At 44.6% G+C, this 18465-nt stretch overlaps 1 protein-coding gene across 4 annotated transcripts in view; it reads left to right on the forward strand.

Moving 5' to 3' along the window:
• The window catches only part of LOC135899725 (synaptotagmin-1-like), a 270674-nt gene extending 256124 nt beyond the window's left edge, over positions 1-14550 (forward strand). For all 4 annotated transcript variants that reach the window (XM_065429048.2, XM_065429070.2, XM_065429056.2 and 1 more), the window contains 2 exons: positions 428-542; positions 3540-14550. In XM_065429048.2, the coding sequence (XP_065285120.1) occupies positions 428-542; positions 3540-3886 (462 nt within the window). In that variant the 3' untranslated portion in view covers positions 3887-14550. The remainder of the gene's footprint in view (positions 1-427; positions 543-3539) is intronic.
• Positions 14551-18465: the final 3915 nt, after the last annotated feature.

The raw sequence follows: 18465 nt of genomic DNA on the forward strand, positions 1-18465 counted from the left end.
AAGTCACTAGTAACTGGATATTACACTAGATTTAAGGCCTTTTCTCCCCTATGCCTATCCCTCGACTGCTTACTGGCTACTGTCATTAACATTTGTTCATACGGCACCGCTGGACAGTTACAGCGGGGTGTAGCCTCCCTCCATTTTTGTTTCCTTATTTAGTTATCTATTTTATCTATCTTTATTTTTCATCAATAAACAAACAATTACTACTACCAATACTAATACGACTAACACTTCGCAAAATGTATCGTTCAAGGCAACTAACAATAATATTGTTTTCTTTTATGGTATAGCTTTCTCCTAAATAAAGAAAACAATCTTAATACTGTATGCGCTCGTAAGTTGTTTTATTGTTGCCGTACCATTTTTGCCGTCTTATACTTATTGTACTAATTCTATTCTTTTTTTCATGTTCCGTATGCAGTACAAGGGGGAAATACTCTTTGGCCTGAGCTACCTGCCAACAGCCGAAAGGCTTACCTTTACCATAATGAAGGCCAGCAATCTGACGTCGCCTTTGAACAACCTCGAGTCGTTCTGTGAGTTCTTGTAAATTTCTCGTCTCTCGTTTACAAATTTGCTGTAGTTATGAAGAAAGGGAAAAATTTTCATTTACCCATGTGTAGCAAGAAGCTACAAGAGAAACCCATACGGGTTGCTGAGAAAGCAGGCTTTGCCGTTGAGTAAGAATCCCGGACCAGGACGAATTTTTCCTTAACAGCAAAGCGTTATTTCTGAGAAGCCCATATGGATTTCCTTCTTATCTTCGTGCTACATTCAGGGTGGTGGCAATTTTTTCCCTTTCATGATAGTTTCTACACCTTGCTGGATTCACCACAACTGATTTAGCATGGTGTAATTATGTTTGTTACTCCTCCGAACACATGTTTGTACCTACTTCGCATCTTTTGTATTTTCCCTATGTTTGTAACGCGGTACACAAAAATTTACACCCTTTGGGGCGTATCTTGTCCCGCAACGATAATCGTCATCTGTCTTGCCCGCGCTTCCTTTCTTTAACGCTGCGAGCCCGGTACTTCCCAGTCACGAACGGCATGCGCGTTATCAGCGTGACGCAGCATTCTCGACAGGAAAGTAGCGAGCGCCGGGTTTTCAGGAAAGGAAACGCAAGCAAGGCAGATGAAGATTATTGTTGTGGGACAAATATACACCCCAAAGGGTGCAACCGTTTTAAGAGTGTAGAGGTAATTATTTACTAAGATCCTCGTATTTCGAGCACAGTTCTGCAAGTTACGTAAAAAAAAAATGGCACGCTGAAGAAATTTCACGCTCCTGTTAGTGGCGCCGTTTGCTTCAGCTAAATATAGCTATACTATAAGAAACGCAGTTAACATAGGAACATATGTTTGTGTCATTTCTGCATTGAAACCTTTATTTTTGCTTGTGAGGGAAACAAAGCACTGCTACCCTTTCTCTTACCATATGGTAGCAATGATTGTATGCTGAAAACGCACCATCGTTAATATCAAAAAATTAATTACTACAATAATAAGGGCGCAATTTCATGGAGTGCAAAGTTTTGTTTTAAGCACTGTAGTGTTTCTGAGGTCACATGGCTATCAAATTGGTTCAGTAACGCGGACAGCAGTGACAATAAATTTTCAGGAATTCACTGCTCTGTAATGGAACTGGCAGCGCTTTTCATTGAATCTGTAGTTTTACCTCTTCGAGGCTATTATCCTAGGAATGTTTATTCTGTATCTGCGTTAATGTGAAAGGGGGCACATGTAAATCTGCTCATATAGAAGCGCCCATTAAGGATAATGGCAAAATTTAACATCTAGATCTCGATACTATTACCGTAGGCAGGAGGGTTGTAGCTTTAGAACCACAAATAGGTCAATCAACAGTATGTGAGAGTTATCTCTACAGTATCACCATGTAAAGTCATATATATGACCGCCAAGTTTATAATGATGTGGTACAAAATGTATGTCGCTGCCACCGCATGGACGTATAAATTGAAGCTTTTTTCAGGTAAAGCATACCTCGCGATAAATAAGTGGTGCGTGTTACCAATGTGACAGCGTGTACGTGTCTACATGCTCAGTAAGAACAGTCCTGTGTGCTAAGCTAATGTTCATATTGGCTGAAAGGGGTTTTCTTTATTTCTATAACAAGCAACAGGGCCGTTTCCACCTGCCAAATACTTCTGTCATGGTTTAGCCCCAACTTTTATGGGTACTCCCTTGAGACGAACTCAAAGGGACCATGAAAATTTGTTCGCCTTATTGGAAGTTCGTCTTATCAGCACAAAAATTGGCAACATGAGCAGGTGTATACAAACGTCGTACTTGAAAACGGTAAATAAAGTAGACCTGCAAATGGGGGAAAATGTCAGCAAAAGCCTTTATTTCGATAAACCAAACAGAAAACTTCATAGCAAAAGGAGAAACGAGGCGAAGCACCGCGGGGAAGGACAGTAGGTGGAGGCGCGCTGGGCTGACCTCCTCTAGCAGTTACCACAGGTTTTGTTTGCGATACGGACGTACCGGCTTCGGTTCGTGATAGCATCGTCCTCGCGCGCCGTACGCTGCGTGCCACTGAAAGCGTGCGACGTTGAGGCGCCGAAAGCGGCTGAATGTCGCATGCGCAAGGAAGGAAAGGGGAAAACAGCGCGCCCCCTTCCGTTGCGAAGAGGGGAGGCGAGGAGGGGACGTTGTAGTTCGGCCGCTTGCGGTCGCGCGGGCTATATCTCGAAAGCAATCGGCTTAGGAGGCACAGTCTAGCTGGGCCGATGGCTCGTAGCTTTCCGTGCATCGTGTTCTCGCTGCTCAGTTTGCCTTGAAGAAATAGACAGCACGAATGTCAATTCGCTCGCTACTGCTGCTGCGATTGCGCTCGCAAGGTTTATCACAGCGAGCGTCCGCGGTCATCGAGTGTGGTGGGTTCATGTTTGCCTGTGCGCGATGACACCATGCTTGCTAATTTAGTTAGTAAATGAGTGTTTACAAGAGGGTGTTCTAGTCCGGCGGCTGCTGCGTATGCCGCGGCCACGTGAGCCGTGTCTTGAATACGATGTGCGATGCGGACAGTGCAGGCGTCTAGCTGCACCGAGGGCCGACAGCTTCGTGCGTGTTATACGCTTGCGCCCCACCCGCGTTCACGAAGTGAAACGTCACTGTAACTGATTTCGTTACACCTCACGTTTTCCCACGGGCCATGTGCGCCTCAGGCATTCAGTTAGGTGTCTCGATGCGCGCGCCCCTGGGCACGGCGCATCGGGACAGTTTAGCCTCCAGGATTCGTGGTGCTGTCGGCCACTCCGAATGTTCGTTTTAATCGAAGAGTACCTCTGAGGCGTTTCGTCCTAAGCGTATTTGCATTTGAATTGAGTCTTTGCAAAAGCAAGCAAACGTGCCCAAGTTGTCCCTTATATGGGAGAATTCGACTTAACCGAGTTCGTCGTATCCAGAGTTCACTGTACTTGCATGTCTATTTTGCATAATTTGGTTCGAATCAGTGACAAAGTTGCCTTCTTTTCACGTCCTCCCGTGCGCCTTTTAATTCCACAGATCCCTGCGTCCGCGTGCTCCTGTTCCACAGCGGGAAGCTGCGCAAGAAAAAGAAGACCGCCTCCCAGCACGCCACCCTGTGTCCCGTATACAACGAGTCGCTGACGTTCGACGTGCCGCAGGCCGAGCTCGACAACGTCGTCTTCCTGGTGGTGGTCAGCCACCGGGACCCCGCGCAGACCGTCTCGTCTCCGGACTCGCCCACCACCCCCGTGGCCGGAGCGCCGCAGCAGCACGTCGGCAAGGTGGTCGTCGGGGCCTGCGGTCGGGGCAGCGTACTCCACCACTGGAACGCCATGAAACAGAGTCCACGCAAGCAGGTCACCCAGTGGCACACACTCCGGTGAAGGGAAACAGCTCCGCGGGAAGCGCAGGGCGGTGTACACATGGACTCCGGAGTTACTGGTGTGGACATTGGAAAAAAAGGCAGCGTGCACGCCGGAATAGTCGAATGGGTATTCCATCGCGCAAACACCAAAGTCATCTATGGGCGGTGGTACTCCGTTTCAGTGATTCGAAGTTGCTAAGCGGGAGCAATGGATGTGTTTAGAATGGAAGGAGTGACCATTAGAAAAAAACAGAAGTCGCTGGATCAAGTTTTGTTTCCTGCTGTCACACATTTTGAGCTTGAGATGTCACTTCCGAGAAAGAAGAAAAAAAAATGAAAATATCGGAAAATCTCCTGATGCACGAGAACATCATTTGCGGCTTTGAGGGGAAATGAAAGTATTGGTGCAACTTACGTTGATATTTGCGGTTTCCCATCAATATCCAGCCACGGCGGTAACTTGAGAAAACATCCGCAACTCCCTGTGACTTTTCTAGCCTCAGGTTCAGAAAACAGGTCCGTGCACAGTGGTTTGCAGTTGGGCAGTGGCCAACGCGAAAATGGTGCAACAGCGCTCGGTTTGCAGATCTGAATGTTTTTGCTCTATCCACTGATGAGAACCCAGTGTCCCCACGCTAGTCACGTGTTTTGTTGCATTTATGTGGCAGTTGCAGCGAAATGTTTTGGTTGTTGCGCTGCGTTGCTTTCCAATAGGCGTCCATTCAGTCTGGAGAAGTGTATTTTGACCAGCTTGAGTTTATTGTTCTAAGAGATCACTTACGATCTTTGGCAGCCTTGAAGAAGATCCACTTAGTTATTTTTTTATAAATTCGGAAGCGGATGGATTCCGCGAAAGCGTAAGAGAAACAAGTGCGGGAACGTTGCGAATACTGCGTCTACCTAGTCCTGTGCTATGCGCGAAGGAATCCCTGTGGACAAATTTCCACCATAGGTGGTTATGAACGTCGCTTTCCGCCTTCGTTCCAAATTAGCGAAGCTGTCATAATTTGGAAGGAAATGGTGCTTCACAAAGAGTACTGTTGCGCATCCCATGACAGGCAGCCGTTTGAATCGTATCAAGGCGGGTCATAATTTAAGGCATACTGGTGGTGCGAGGCTATTTTAATATACGAATGTCACTAACGACTTCTTAGTTTGGTTTCTGGCGTGGTAATTAAACGTTTCCTTTTGGAATCCAATTTCCTGGAGCGTCGTATTTCTTTCTTCGAAAATTAAAGTACTGAAAAATTTACAAAGAAGAAAACGCTGCTTGATCTTTTATGTGCCCCATCAAAATTGTTTCCGAAGTAGCTAGATGTTATTTAAAGGGAGCGAGAACCTCGTACAATGCGTGCATGGGATTTAGGCGGGTCGTTATGTTGCCGCGGTTACGGGGAATTTTGTGAGAATGCTGTAACTCATTGGGGTAAGAAACGTTTGTGAAAAGCGAATTATCGACGGCACCACGTCTACATTAATTGTCTGATTGCAGTTGCCGACGCACCACAGTTATGGGTTAACATTGTCTTCCTTTAATGGAAGACATTTTTTTTTTTGCTGCACGATGAAGTTTAAAGAGAACTAATGGCTATGGAGGGGTCAGGGGTGATGCGTTGTCTAGTGCACAATATTTGTTGCTGTGAATGCAATGGCAAAATTTTCACGTACTCTGCAACAGGAACTACATTGTCAGTGAAGTTACGTTGACTTGTGCTGCGATGCAGGATGCTGAGCAGTTTGTCTTGATTTTTAAATATAGAAAAGAGCAGTTTTCTACCAAACATATTCCTTTTGTGCACATAGAATTTTTAAGCACATGGGGAAAGAAACCATAATGACCAATTAGGGAGGTATTTAGGCGGTGCTGCACTTTTTAAGATCTTATGGGAAATTACACGAGTCCACGCGCTCTGCTATGAAGAGCGTTAGCTCGTTAACCCGTCGTTTGCGTCGATTTCGTATAGTCTTCTTGCTTAACCAGACACGTCCTGCTAACGCCTTTTTGTTTGGTTGTAGCGGTGCCTTGCTTCTTCTAGCAAGGGGAAATAATATAGTTGCCTTGGCAACGCAACAAAGGCTCAGTGAGAATCAAGACGAAGAATGCTAGCATCTGAACTATCATGGCGTTCTTGCTTGCAACTAGTACTCGTTCGCAGAGATAAACTTCGAGCTTGCCGTTTCACTTTGTATTTCTTGCTTTACAACGTGTTCGAGCATCTGGCATTCACACTAGTCATTACGTCTTGAATGAACGTTCCCATTCTCTGTGATTAGCTCCATCTTTCATCAATATGTCGCTTTAGGCTAGTCCTTGTGTCCTCATAACTGTTCGTCAATGTTACCACAGCGCAACTGCACGATACATAAAGGTCAACTGTGTACTCAGTTATTTAATCCTGAGAATAGCTTTGTGCTTGGTTGTTCGCGAAATATTTTAATGAAGTCGCCGAGGGCAGCTTAGCCGTCGTCAGCGCATTGACGAATTGTTAAAGCTTGCAGTGCGAAATACCATATTTTTTTGGGGTAAGAAATGTCAGGACAAAAATTTTTGTTGTTGCTGCGTGCGTCTTTAGGCTCTTGTATGTGTGTTTGTTGTAAATGTATAACGTCAAGCGTCTTGGTTTCGTAATTCCACCAAAAGAAGCAGTTATTCGGTGTTCCGCTTCAACCGCGTATGATCTACAGTGCTTGTAGTTCGTATGGGAGCGGAAGGTTTCGGATGTCAGATGCCACAAAATTTTAAGTATTTCTGTTTTACCGAGCGAGTATATTTTACCGAATATCGTTTTTGTTTGTTTAGTCTCGGCTTTCTACGTTTGACAGGCGGTATTGGGTATGCGGGTTGACAACAGTACATGAAAGACACGAGTTAAAAATAAATAAAAATGTTTAGGAAATTAAACGTGTTCGAAGAGGGATGTATGGAAATATCTGGTACATACTGAAATATTGATCTGACTGCTGTCAGCCCTTTTTAGATTGTGAAAAAAAAGCTAACCTTGCTTTAGAGGTCTTGTATTTTGCTGATCGGTGGGTGTAAGGCAACCACTCGCTGCACAACAGTACAGTGATTGTGGCCTTCTTGTTATGAGGAAATGCTCATTATTGGGCTTGTGAATCGCCAAAGTCACTCGACAGTGACACCATTTGGTTTAGTGCCAGGTCCGTATTTGTCTTCGAATAGCTTTCGACATGATCGTGCGAAACGAAGGATAGAATGTTAAAAAATAGTTTTTCTGTGCCACCTACATCTAAATGCGGAAGTTTTGTTTCCTACAAACAGTAGGGGGATCGGGGGAGGGGGTGTTGTATTTCCATAGTTGTTCTCTCACTTGTTGAATTTTGCACTGTAGACAAAGAGGTATAGAGTAGCCAAGTAGTGCCGAGGAAAAGCAACTGTAGGGCTAGAGCGCGAGCGTGCGATTCTGAACTCGATGATGGAGACTGCGGTTTCTGAAAAGCTTGTGTGAGCGTAAGGAAACATTAATGAGCAGGTGAATCGAAGCTGTGCTGGGGGATTTGAGCTGAACACTTGTGAACGCCATGCCTATATTAGTTATATTTTCGATAAAAATAAACAATGTACCCTGGGCTTTTCACTTTGTTACTTAAGTGAATTTAAGTTGCATGTGGTGGACAAACTCGTTTTTCATGCGGAATACGTACCTGCCGATGTTTATATATCATTGCTGCCGACCAACAATGCTTGCTTCAGCATTTCAAAATATTGTTTGGTTTCTCACTAATTTGATAATAGTTGTTGGTGCAGATAATAAGCTTTTTTTCTTAGGTGACGGTTCATGTAGAACACTATCATCATAGACATATTTTTATTTGATATGCCACTTTAAAATGTTGAATCACTGTATATGATAGCCTAACCAAGTTGGCACGCGTTAAGTTCTAGAAAATTTCATCTTTCCAAAAAATATAATAGCTAGCTTAGCCAGACATGAAAGTTTCTACATAGGTATGTTAGGTGTTTAGACAGCTACATCAGAAGGTGCTATCTATCCACGAAGTGTTCATGCAGATTTGGCACTGTAAATATAAAAACAGCGTTTCTTTACTTGATCTGCCACTTTAAAATGTTGAATCACCATAATGATGGGCTAGTCAAGTTGACACGTTTTAAGTTCTAGAAAATTTCATCCTTCCAAAAACATAATAGATACCTTAGCCAGACATGAAAGTTTCTACACGGGTCTCTCTCTGAATATACAGCAGACTTTCAGCGAACGCGCCGGGGACGAAACTGAATCTCGGATTAAAAGAAAGAAGAAATTACTTTTCAAAAAAAAGAAAGAAAGACTGAAAGAGATGTGTACAAAATTACGGCTGAGATCATTAACCTATGGGAATCGGTGTTCAGCCTCCATAAAACATTGCACCGAAACGCACGGCAAGTGTTAGTGTTGTACCTGCGCTCAGGTGTACATTTGATTAGGTGCTACTTTCTGCTTTAGTACTTTCTCCCTCTCTCTACATTGTTCCCATTTATATAGCAGTTTCTTTTGCGCCTGATGTCCGCGACGCCCAGGACGTGTTTCGGTGACATTTTGGCGGCGTCCCCTGCTTGCTGCTGGCAACCTGTCGAGTGGAGCTGGGTGTCGCGCTAGTCGACAGCGCCCCTTGGACGCGCCGCGCCATCTATCGGCGAGCGCGGTAGTTGGTCGTGTGAGACAGGGCACTGGCGCACAGCGGCAAACGGGGAGAAGAGACAAAGAGAGCTTCGCTTTGACAAAAAAAAAAATATTGTGGGTTTGTAGTGCCAAGTATAACAGGCCTTGGTATTGCGGAAATGTAGACTTTCGCTATCATTAGCTTAGTATGTTAAGTATATGTAGGCGATAGCGCGACTTTCATGTTTTGTTAAGGAAGCGATATGTCTATTTTCTGTAAAGGTACGCCGAGCTGCAAATACGACATATCGATACAACGTACCTGTTTTTTTCTTTAGTTCCAGAAACACGTTTTGTAGAAGCACTCTCTACCAAAGACCGTTTAGTATACTTTCGTAGTATTTTTCGTCTTTATGAATCCTCTTTCAAATGTTAAGCGTGCCTAAGGCTCAACTAATGTACTGGAAGTGAGAAACCATTTTGTAATGAGGGCTGTTGTCGGCTGTTATGGCAGGAGAAAAAGAAGTACGCACTTAAGGATGTTACGGTGTTCGTAGAGGACTCCTATATGGTGAAACCAATATGAGAGAGTACTATTGTGGGGGTCGTTTAAGCCTAGAGCTGGTTTCCGCTTAGCAACCGAAATACTGGAGACAGCTTATCCCACATTTGACACCGTGCTAGCTTGATTTTTGATTTCATGCTCCGTCTATCTCTCGGCTGCCGCAGGCATCAAACAGTAGCCAGGCATCAAACAGCCACTTGGGTTTCCGAAGTTTAGATGCCATATCTCGATGCAATCGTAAGCGTTTTATGCTGACGTTTATTTATTTACGGCTTAATTGCGCAACGAGTATGATTGCTAGTTGATTTAACATGCGTGTAAGCCATTAACTCAGTCCGCAAAATGTTAGCATGGGCTCGTGGCACAACACGCCTGCACAAAGCACGCAAGTTGTGAGCTCACAAATTCAACACACACACACACACACACACACACACACACAAAAGATTTCACAATCTGGTCACTCGTTGCACACCGGACGTTCTTACGCAGGTAGTCATGTGACCCGGCACCATGATCTTGTTTTGTATACCCGATGCGGTTATGACAGACAATGCTTCTGTTCTGAGGCTTCCCAAATGCTAAATATTTGACATTATTAACGACGAACACGCAACATAGATTTCAGTTTTGCGAGCTAGAGGAGCGGTTGATTTTTCTAGAGTATGTTGGACTCCTATGCCCGCATTGGTGTGGTGTGGCAGAGCACCTCATCAGTGTCCTTTCAATACCAGAACGCGCTATCCGCACGCGTTTTGACACGAAAGTAAATTTTAGGTGCTGTTTCATACGGCGCAAGCTCCCGACTATCCTATATTGTAAAGAAATTGCAGCGGTCCTAAAATGCAATCTGAAATCACACATTCACTATGTGCAGCCCCGCCACCTTAGGATACTTAACCAGGTAGAGGGGCTGCAGTGTTGCAATCCTCGGCCAAAATAACCAGCCTGTTGCGGTGGACGTTTGCAGGTACACCGTAATAATTGGTTTTACAAGCAAGACAAGCAAGAAAACAAAACCCTCTCTTGTGTTCTGTTATATGACTTCTATGGGTGGATTTTAAATAAAGAATCGTATTTGCTTTCGTCATCCGAAAAACAATAGTACGCTGCTTCAGAATGTGGCATAGGGTTTCATTTCGGCGGCTTCGATTGTCTCTCTTTTATGCCTGCTTCTGCTCCTGCCAACGTGATGAACTTCAAATACAGTGGCTTCGAACCCAACTTTGGAGTTGCGGTATTGTTCGCGGGAATGGAAGGAGAATATAAAACCCAAATGATTGAAGCTGGTGAAATATACCACTATCACAAATTATTAATAAACTATGCTCGGTCTTTGATCAACAGCAAAAAAGAGAATTTTTTAATGTAAAACGTGCAAGGCGTTTCACGTAGGCAAGACAGCGGTGTCGATTTGTTTGTTTGCTTATTCTGCTTGTACGATTACATATTGCTTTTGCCTAGTTTTTGATACTCCTTTTGCGACTATTCTTGATGGTAACCTGAGAAAAAAAAGTAATCGGAAATGAGCACTCGCCGTAACGTTTTCCTTGACGCTCGTCATTTAGACGTGCTGTTAATCTGTAAATATGTTGTATTTATCGCTGCTTTAAAACGATTCCTAGGTTAAAATTTCTTTTTCCGCCCTGACAAGCTGCATCGCATAATTTGCATTAAGAAGTTGTGTCGGTAGTTGTTTCTCTGATTGGAGACAAAAGTAAATCTCGCTCAGATCAGTACACCATCGGCATGTGATGGCGTATAGGGCGAGAAATCTTATGTGCGTTCCACGCAAAGCATGTGACCTTGGAGACTAGTGTAATTCAGTTTGTCTGTTGCCACGATCAGCACTGCGTACAAAGAGGTACGGTGACGCTGTCTTAGTTGCATCTAACTATTCCAGCTGCGTAGAAGATATAATACAGAAGGAAATACCATGCACTTAGTGGTTGCTGTGAGCTAGCTCCCCAGTTTTTGCGGCTACTGTGATAAGAGTAAAAAGGAAAGCGACTTGTTAAATGTGCGGCAACGTGAAAGTGAGACTGTTACATTCATTTGGAGAGTCTAGAAGGTCCATATACTTGCCAATGGCGAGTATAGGCAGCGTGATGCTTGGTAGTAATGTACAGCCAAAGTGCGTGCGCTTTGGTGCAGCGGGTGACAGCTCCTTCCTTCCGCCTGTGCATTTCCGGTTAATCTGTTAACTTAAGCTTCCCGGCACTTTTTCTCCGAAGGGTAGGTTGAGATTTTGCCCTCAATCAGTTTCTCCAGGGACACCTGTCGTTCCCAGGGTGAAATGCCAAAGCGTTTGGCGTCCGCAAAGTTCTGGAACGTTAACCAGCATGTCCAATATTATCTACTGTGTCCACGCCTTGACTCGAGATGTGTTCACTACGCAGAGTGCCGTCCTTCGTTTTTATATACGTGCTCTTACCAGTAACTTGTCATCTGTGTTCCTGTTGTTCGCATTGTGTACAATTCTCGAATGCGTGCTTTGGGGACCTTGTTGAAAGAAGGTCTTCCCTTAAGCGCGCTGCGCTAGTGTTGCTCTGAAACCTATGTGACGACATGCCTTCACACACATGACTGTGCTAGATGTTGACCGTAAAGCCAAGGCCATTGCACACAATCGACACTGGTTTCAAGTGTCGAAAATGGCTACTGTGGCGACTAATTATTCAGTATCCGTGACTGCCGAAAGGTTGATAAATAACTTCATCTATTGCCTGCTTTGAGGACCCAGAACTGGGGGGCGTGCCCTAGGAGTTAGTGGGTAAAGGCTAGTTTGTTTCATTCTGCCGAAAAAAAAGCGTGTAGCCTGAATTAGTACTGCCGTTTCAAAAGCTGCTGAACGCGTATTGATCGAAGAAGCTCTGGTGTGGAACAGCGTTATTTTATTGGGCAGTAAGCGTCACTTTTACCCTGAAATGCTGAACGTATCGTAGATGCTACACTGTTCTGATACTTCAGAATTCTCATTAAGTGCGCAAAATGGCGCGCATACCTTTTCGGAATATTCTCGATAAGATGGAGCAAGTTCCATCTGCGTTGCACATAGCTCAGCAATGCAAGTGCTGTATAAGCACTTACCGTACTAATTATGACATAAGTGAAATAGCATTTCTGTACTTTTTCTAGAAATGTACTATGTTTGGCCAGGCAAATATTGGCATTTTGCTCGAAATGTCTTGATGGGTAACTGTGTTTATGACTTGCAGGGTTAAGTTTAATTTAAAGATGCCGTTGAATCAAATGGTCCTAAGAGTTCACCATCTTTCTGCATCGTTTAAAGTCTTCCAACTGTACTTATTATTTTTTGGCCTTGCAAGTGGCGGACGGAACCTAATGATCTCGGTATTTGTTTGGATTTTTTAGTTTCTCCAGGGTTTCCTTTGTCGAAATGTTAGGCACATCAGGCAGAAAAGCTCTGTGCACGACCCTCATCTCATCCCGCCGTGACGGGAAGGCATATCGTCACACGTCCGTCTTGTGCTGTCCTAATTACACGTATGTACAAGTGTTATTTTATCCGCATCTGCGCGATATGTGTACGCCGACGTTTTCCCCAAGTGTCGCTGCAAATTGAATTTGTGGTTTGTTAGGTGCCACTCCAGAAAACCGTGTGTTAAATGTCAATCGGCGCCCTTGACATTCAAGTGTTCTCAGTGTTGTCCGTTGAGCAAATCTTTTTTCGGCACCCTCGTGTCGAAATATGCTGAACCCCCATACACTGATATGCTTCAATTTTTCGGTTATCCTTTTCGATATCTTAAGATGTAGCTTCCGTAGCAGGTGTAATAGTTAGTGGTGTATTTACTAACACCATATCGCGATTCTGGCTCTGTATCAATGTCCACGTTCAGCCCTGTTCTAAGATTGCTACTGTCAACACCTTCTCTAGCGCTATGGTGAAAGCTGCCGCTAAAAATATTTTGCTCGCGAAGGTGGCACATGCTCTTCGCTGCAGTGGCGCATGTTGTGAGATCCGGATCACGTGCTATGTTATTCAGCTCGTGCTATTTTCGTACACTTGAAGTCTTGGCATTGCTGCGAAAATGGCTTTAGATGGCGTTTTTCGGCTGGTTCCCCTAGCGCAAGTAAACAGAGTTTCCAATAAGCTAAAGTACATCAAAGTTCGATGCGTAATAACTTTGCACTTCAACGTGCGACCGTCGTATCATAACTGGACAAAAACGTGTCATTCGTCGATTGTCTATTCTACGTTCGGCACTTTTCCCAGTGCTAGAGTGGTGCAAGTTCTTCCCCCTTTTACCTCTTGCCTCTTTGAGGAACAACGTGGGGAAAATGTGCTTGGAGTTATGTGCTCAGAACGATGCTGGTTCTGTTCCAAACGCCAGAAGTGTATTTTCGCTACATTGTCTAGGACCGTAGCTGCATGGCATAATCATTTATTACTCTGAAAGCACAGCAAGCATAAAGATTGCGTGTATAATCCGTTCCCCTCCTAACCAAATGGTCTTGTTATTTGCCTTTCGCTGAAGTGATCGTGTGCAGTTAGTTGGAAACTAAGCAAAGCAAATAGACTGGCGTTTACTGGAGCAGTATTTTAATAAAAATGACAGCTCCCAGAACTCCCTCATTTCACGCCATATACCGTTCCTGAATACATATCAAGAATCAGTAGAACCACGCAATTTAGAAGGCAATGTCACTTGATAATAGAACCTAAAAATAAGCGCATTATCACACCACATTAGAACAATTAGGAATATTATCCTTCAGAACCCTTTTGCTCCACCTGGAACAGGAATATACTAGCCTACGATCTGCACATTTTTTCGACTCAATTCAGTCGTTATAGGATATGAAGGTCTACTAATAATATTTTTTTTGCCTGACTTCGTATCTCAGAGCTGATGGGTGAAAAATTTCATCTCGGCACTCTAGCATCCCTACAGGGTAATGATGTGAAGTGTAAAATGGTTGCATAAAACCCTTCACACTACTTGCACTTCTGTTGGAAACCGCTGTTTTTGAAGAAAATTCATTTCATTCTCAAGGAAAGTTTAAAGGAATGACTTGACAGGTTTCGTCATTACTGTTTTTTTTGTTCTAAACCTGAATCTGCAGACGTTTTTCAGCTGTCTGCATTCCCTAGCGCCAAGATTTGGTGCTTTTTTTTATTAGAAGCAAAGAAAAACATCAATGCCCTTTTCAGTGACATTTTAACTGTACAGCGAGCACCCGAGTCTGTGTGTTTGGTTTCCCGCCAGCTGCTCACGAGAACCCCTCACTTTAATATTGTCATATCTATCATCGTCTGTAATCAAACCAACAGCATCAGAGGTGATACAAGCGGGACCTGGACTTTGTTCTTTTCTGGCTCTTATTTCAGGACAAGCACAAGTGACAAGACTATGGGAATATATGAACATATATTATATACATATATATATTAGCTCCTATTTATTGACCTCGGCGCCGATTTATTTTGGGACGTGAAATGTAATAAAGAGTTGTTCATAAGTTCCGGAAGATGCTGTGTGATGCTTGTTTATTCCAAAACATGAAGGTTCTATGTGTCTGTCGTCTTGATTCTTGTCTCAGCACTCTTTGCTTTTCCAACTTATTTGTCGGAATTCCACCATTTTAAGTTTGGCTACTGGTTTTTAGGAAGTCTGCCCTTGCATTGTGAATGCGAGCACATTTATATCAGACTACTTTTACGTAGAAATTGACATTTATAGCAACACCGGAGCTCAAATGCCATGTTGAGCTTTTACTGTGCCAAGCCGTCATGAAAACGAGACGCTGTTTCCTTGAGTCGGTGAGATAATTGCACTCGGAGGTGTACGCGTCGAGTGGCTCATATTTTGTACATGACGCAGCCGCATTAAAGCAAGAATCCTGGAAGTGGTCAGGCCACAGGTGTTTGTATGTGATAGAGCTGACCTCAACTGCAACGCGAGCACCTAATTTGGGTCACTCGCGCTGGCGTTCCAGAAGGTTGGGAGATATATCCTTGAAATTTAGCAACATCACCCATCCTAGTTCAGCTGCACTAAGTAACAAGAAGGTTGCCAAAGGTTCGTAACTCAAGAAATGCCGATGACTGTCAGACCGCAGCAACAAACAACTGTAATTGTTTGCGGCTGTAATGGGTAAGTGTGCAACGTACAGAAAAAAAAACGGAACAGGCACCTAAAAGGTGTTAGGCAGTATGGGATGTATACTTCTTAGCTGCTTACTCGGAACACATACCGTATAGGTCGATTATAAGGGTCGCAGACACTTAAAAATAACGAACTGTTTGCATCAGCCACCGCCTCGTTTCCCAGGTGACGCTCATAAAAGATGATCCATCAATATCTAGGTTCATAGGCATTGCTCACTTAAGGTTCCTAATAGTGCATGTACCTATCGAGTACTTAGTTACTCTACATTTTCCTGTGTCCATGTTTATCCCCTTGAAGCTGACGTCTTTTTATTTTCAGAAGTGCACGGTAGTACAATAACTTAGCTGCCAAACTGTCTATTCTCGCTTTGTTCCGTGACGCTTTCCTAAAAAACTAGAACGAGGCGCCATCTAGAGCAATGCTTCGATTCGCTAGAACGAATACAAGAGTGTGAACTACAATTTAAAGAACGAAATGAAACGGTGTTTCTCCCAAGCGATATCTCGCTTTTCACCTAAAGCAAGAACGTGCGTATTACAGCACTGTAGAACTGCAGTAGGAAAAAAGTTAGCATTGGGCGCTATCCGAGCGTAGCTCGAACGGCACGCAATGCTTCACGCTGCCCTGCAAGGATTCCCACGTTACCCTTCCAAGTACTCTCCATGATGTCGAGCAGGTGCGAAGAGTGCATAATTTTAAGATGAAAGGGAGAAGCACCGGGCAGTAAGGGGGTCGAAGCAGGCATTGTACGTCTATACCGAACGCCGCAGGCGCTGCATCCAGCTGCAGCGGACTGATTGTACATGCGCATACATGAAATAAGGCTCGTATGTGGGTGCATGTGAGGGTGAGGGAATGGGAAAGGGCAGTTGCCTTCAGTATGCAGCGCATATCTAGACGCTGTGGCCTTGTGCAGCCGATGAGGCGGCGTGCACCGGTTCCGTACTGTCTTTTTTTTCTTGATACAGTATGAAATATGGTGCGCGCCGCTTGGATCAACTTTTCACGCTGCCGCCGTCGCCATGATTGTAGCGGTAAATTTTCGTAATGTTGACCATAGGTAAGTAAAACTCACTCACTCACTCACTCACTCACTCACTCACTCACTCACTCACTCTCAATATTGATTTATTCTTGTTTAAGGCTCGTTCGGAATAAAGCTCAGCGAAGTTCTACTCAGCCAGATTCACCCACGCTCTGACTCCCTCAGAAATCTCAACCGGGCCCACTGAGTCTCAGGGAGTCGCCTCATCTGTGAATTTGCGGCCGATGCGTTCTGAGCTGTTACTAGTAGGTGAAGTGAGATGTTACTAGTATACCATCAATTATTCTCGACATAGCTTGCAGCTAAGATCGAGGGCATGAGTTCCCCTATCAACTCAGTCAAAGACATCAGTAGGCCGTCGTCCTTACTTTGATTTCGCCGAGGGTCAGAATGCAGAGAAAGAGCAGGGGCCCTGAGGCAAAGCCGCAAGCGAGACGAAGCTGTCGATGGCGGCCGTATTGTCTATAGATTTTGAGTGTTTTTCGCCGTGTTCAAAAAGTATTCTAGAGCCCCATAGCAATTGGCAGTGCCATTGCACAAAATTACGTATTATAGGAAAACCTATTGTTAGTTTCAACCAAACAGAGAGCAGTGTAATGTATCTAACAAAGAGTATTGCCAGACTTTAAACTGGTAATACTTCTTACAGCGAAGCTGTATATGGCTAGCCAACTCGTCCGTCCGTCTGTCAGTCGCTTGTACGCCGAAAACTCCTCCATCGCGACCCTATGCGCATGCGCGAAAAGAAGAGAGTGAAATAGGCACGCAACCAGCCTACACCAGCTGGCCAGAAATTTCCCTTGGCAAGCATGGCGTGATGAAAGCGGCCACGTCAAAATCACCCTTGCCTACTCGGCGGTTTCCCGATTAGATTCTATGGCAGTCGGGCCAAGTAACGTGACGTCATGGATCGGAGTGAAAAGGCATTGTGCTGTTTAGGTGATGCATAAGCTGCGCCAGTAGTGACGTCGTGGCTCCCCCTCGCAGCCGAGCGCGCGCGCAGCAGTTGATCCCCGGCTCTGAAATGGGTAGGCCGTGCGTCATACCTGCTCCTCAAGAGCAGGCAGTTTTCGGTCAGCAACGCCGGGAGCGGACCGACAACGAGCTCGTCTACGCCGGGCCGATGCTGCAGCCCGAGCACAACAACAAGCTCGTGCAGCCGAGCGTGAGCGGTAACTGTGTAACGAGGATCCAGCACCTTACCAAGCCGTAGTGAACCATAGTGATTAACCGAGTGATAAACACCGGGGCCGCACGTTTCAGCTTCGCCGGTTGACCATATGTGCGGAGTGCTTAAGCGGCGATTTTTATTTTTAGATGACATCAGTAGGAACTAAGGCAAGTAGAAGAAAGGCATTTAAACGGCACTTGTAGCGAACTAAAACATTGTAAATACAAAGACAACTGTGCTAGTAAAATATATAATACGGGAAATGACATAGATGATGATGTTGTTTTGGCAGGTCTATATAGGTACTCATCAAGGGTGGACCCAATGAACTGCAGAAAGTCGTAAGACATAGGTGCGTAAAACGGATAAGTAGCAATAACAAAACGAAAAGAATCGTCTAACACAATTTGTAGTAGCGTGAACATTGCCTTTTAGCACTGGTTAGTATAGATAATCACCCTGTGCTTCCCTCTATGTCCGTGGGACATTGCATATTACGGTATTTCCCTACCGTATCACTTGATATGGGTAAGCAATCTCACTTTTTAGTGTATATGTATTTCAGAGACAACATTGAGCTTTACCAGTTGCTTACGCCTCCTAGAATTTCGCGGGACACATCTTCACAGCACATGGTCGTTTCCAGAGTTCAAGGCTCCCAGTACCAGAACGATGATTGCCTGAAGAGCAGCCTTTCTGCATCTTCGGAGAAGTACTGGCCCACTGGGCTCAACTTCATTTTTAATTGGCAGGCATCGCTTATGGCGGTGAGCGCATCTTCAGATTAAAAAATGTACATGCAGTACTATGGCCTCTTCATCAGGATCAAGTCCTGCCTATGTGATATCTGGCCATGTGCTAAATTTGGAAGTGTCACTGTCTGTGTCTTATGGCTGGCGTGTTCTATACGCTGTACAATGGTGTTAGACGGTCCCCAAACATCTGCGTTATCGTTACAGAATGACACGTGAAAGGGGGTAATGCTTCATTCAGGTACCGATATTCGCACTTCGACAGTGAGGTTCCGAGGAATGCAGTATCTTCTAGCGTTGAAAAGG

The sequence above is a fragment of the Dermacentor albipictus genome, chromosome 10 (assembly GCF_038994185.2).
Source record: "Dermacentor albipictus isolate Rhodes 1998 colony chromosome 10, USDA_Dalb.pri_finalv2, whole genome shotgun sequence".
NCBI lineage: Eukaryota > Metazoa > Arthropoda > Arachnida > Ixodida > Ixodidae > Dermacentor > Dermacentor albipictus.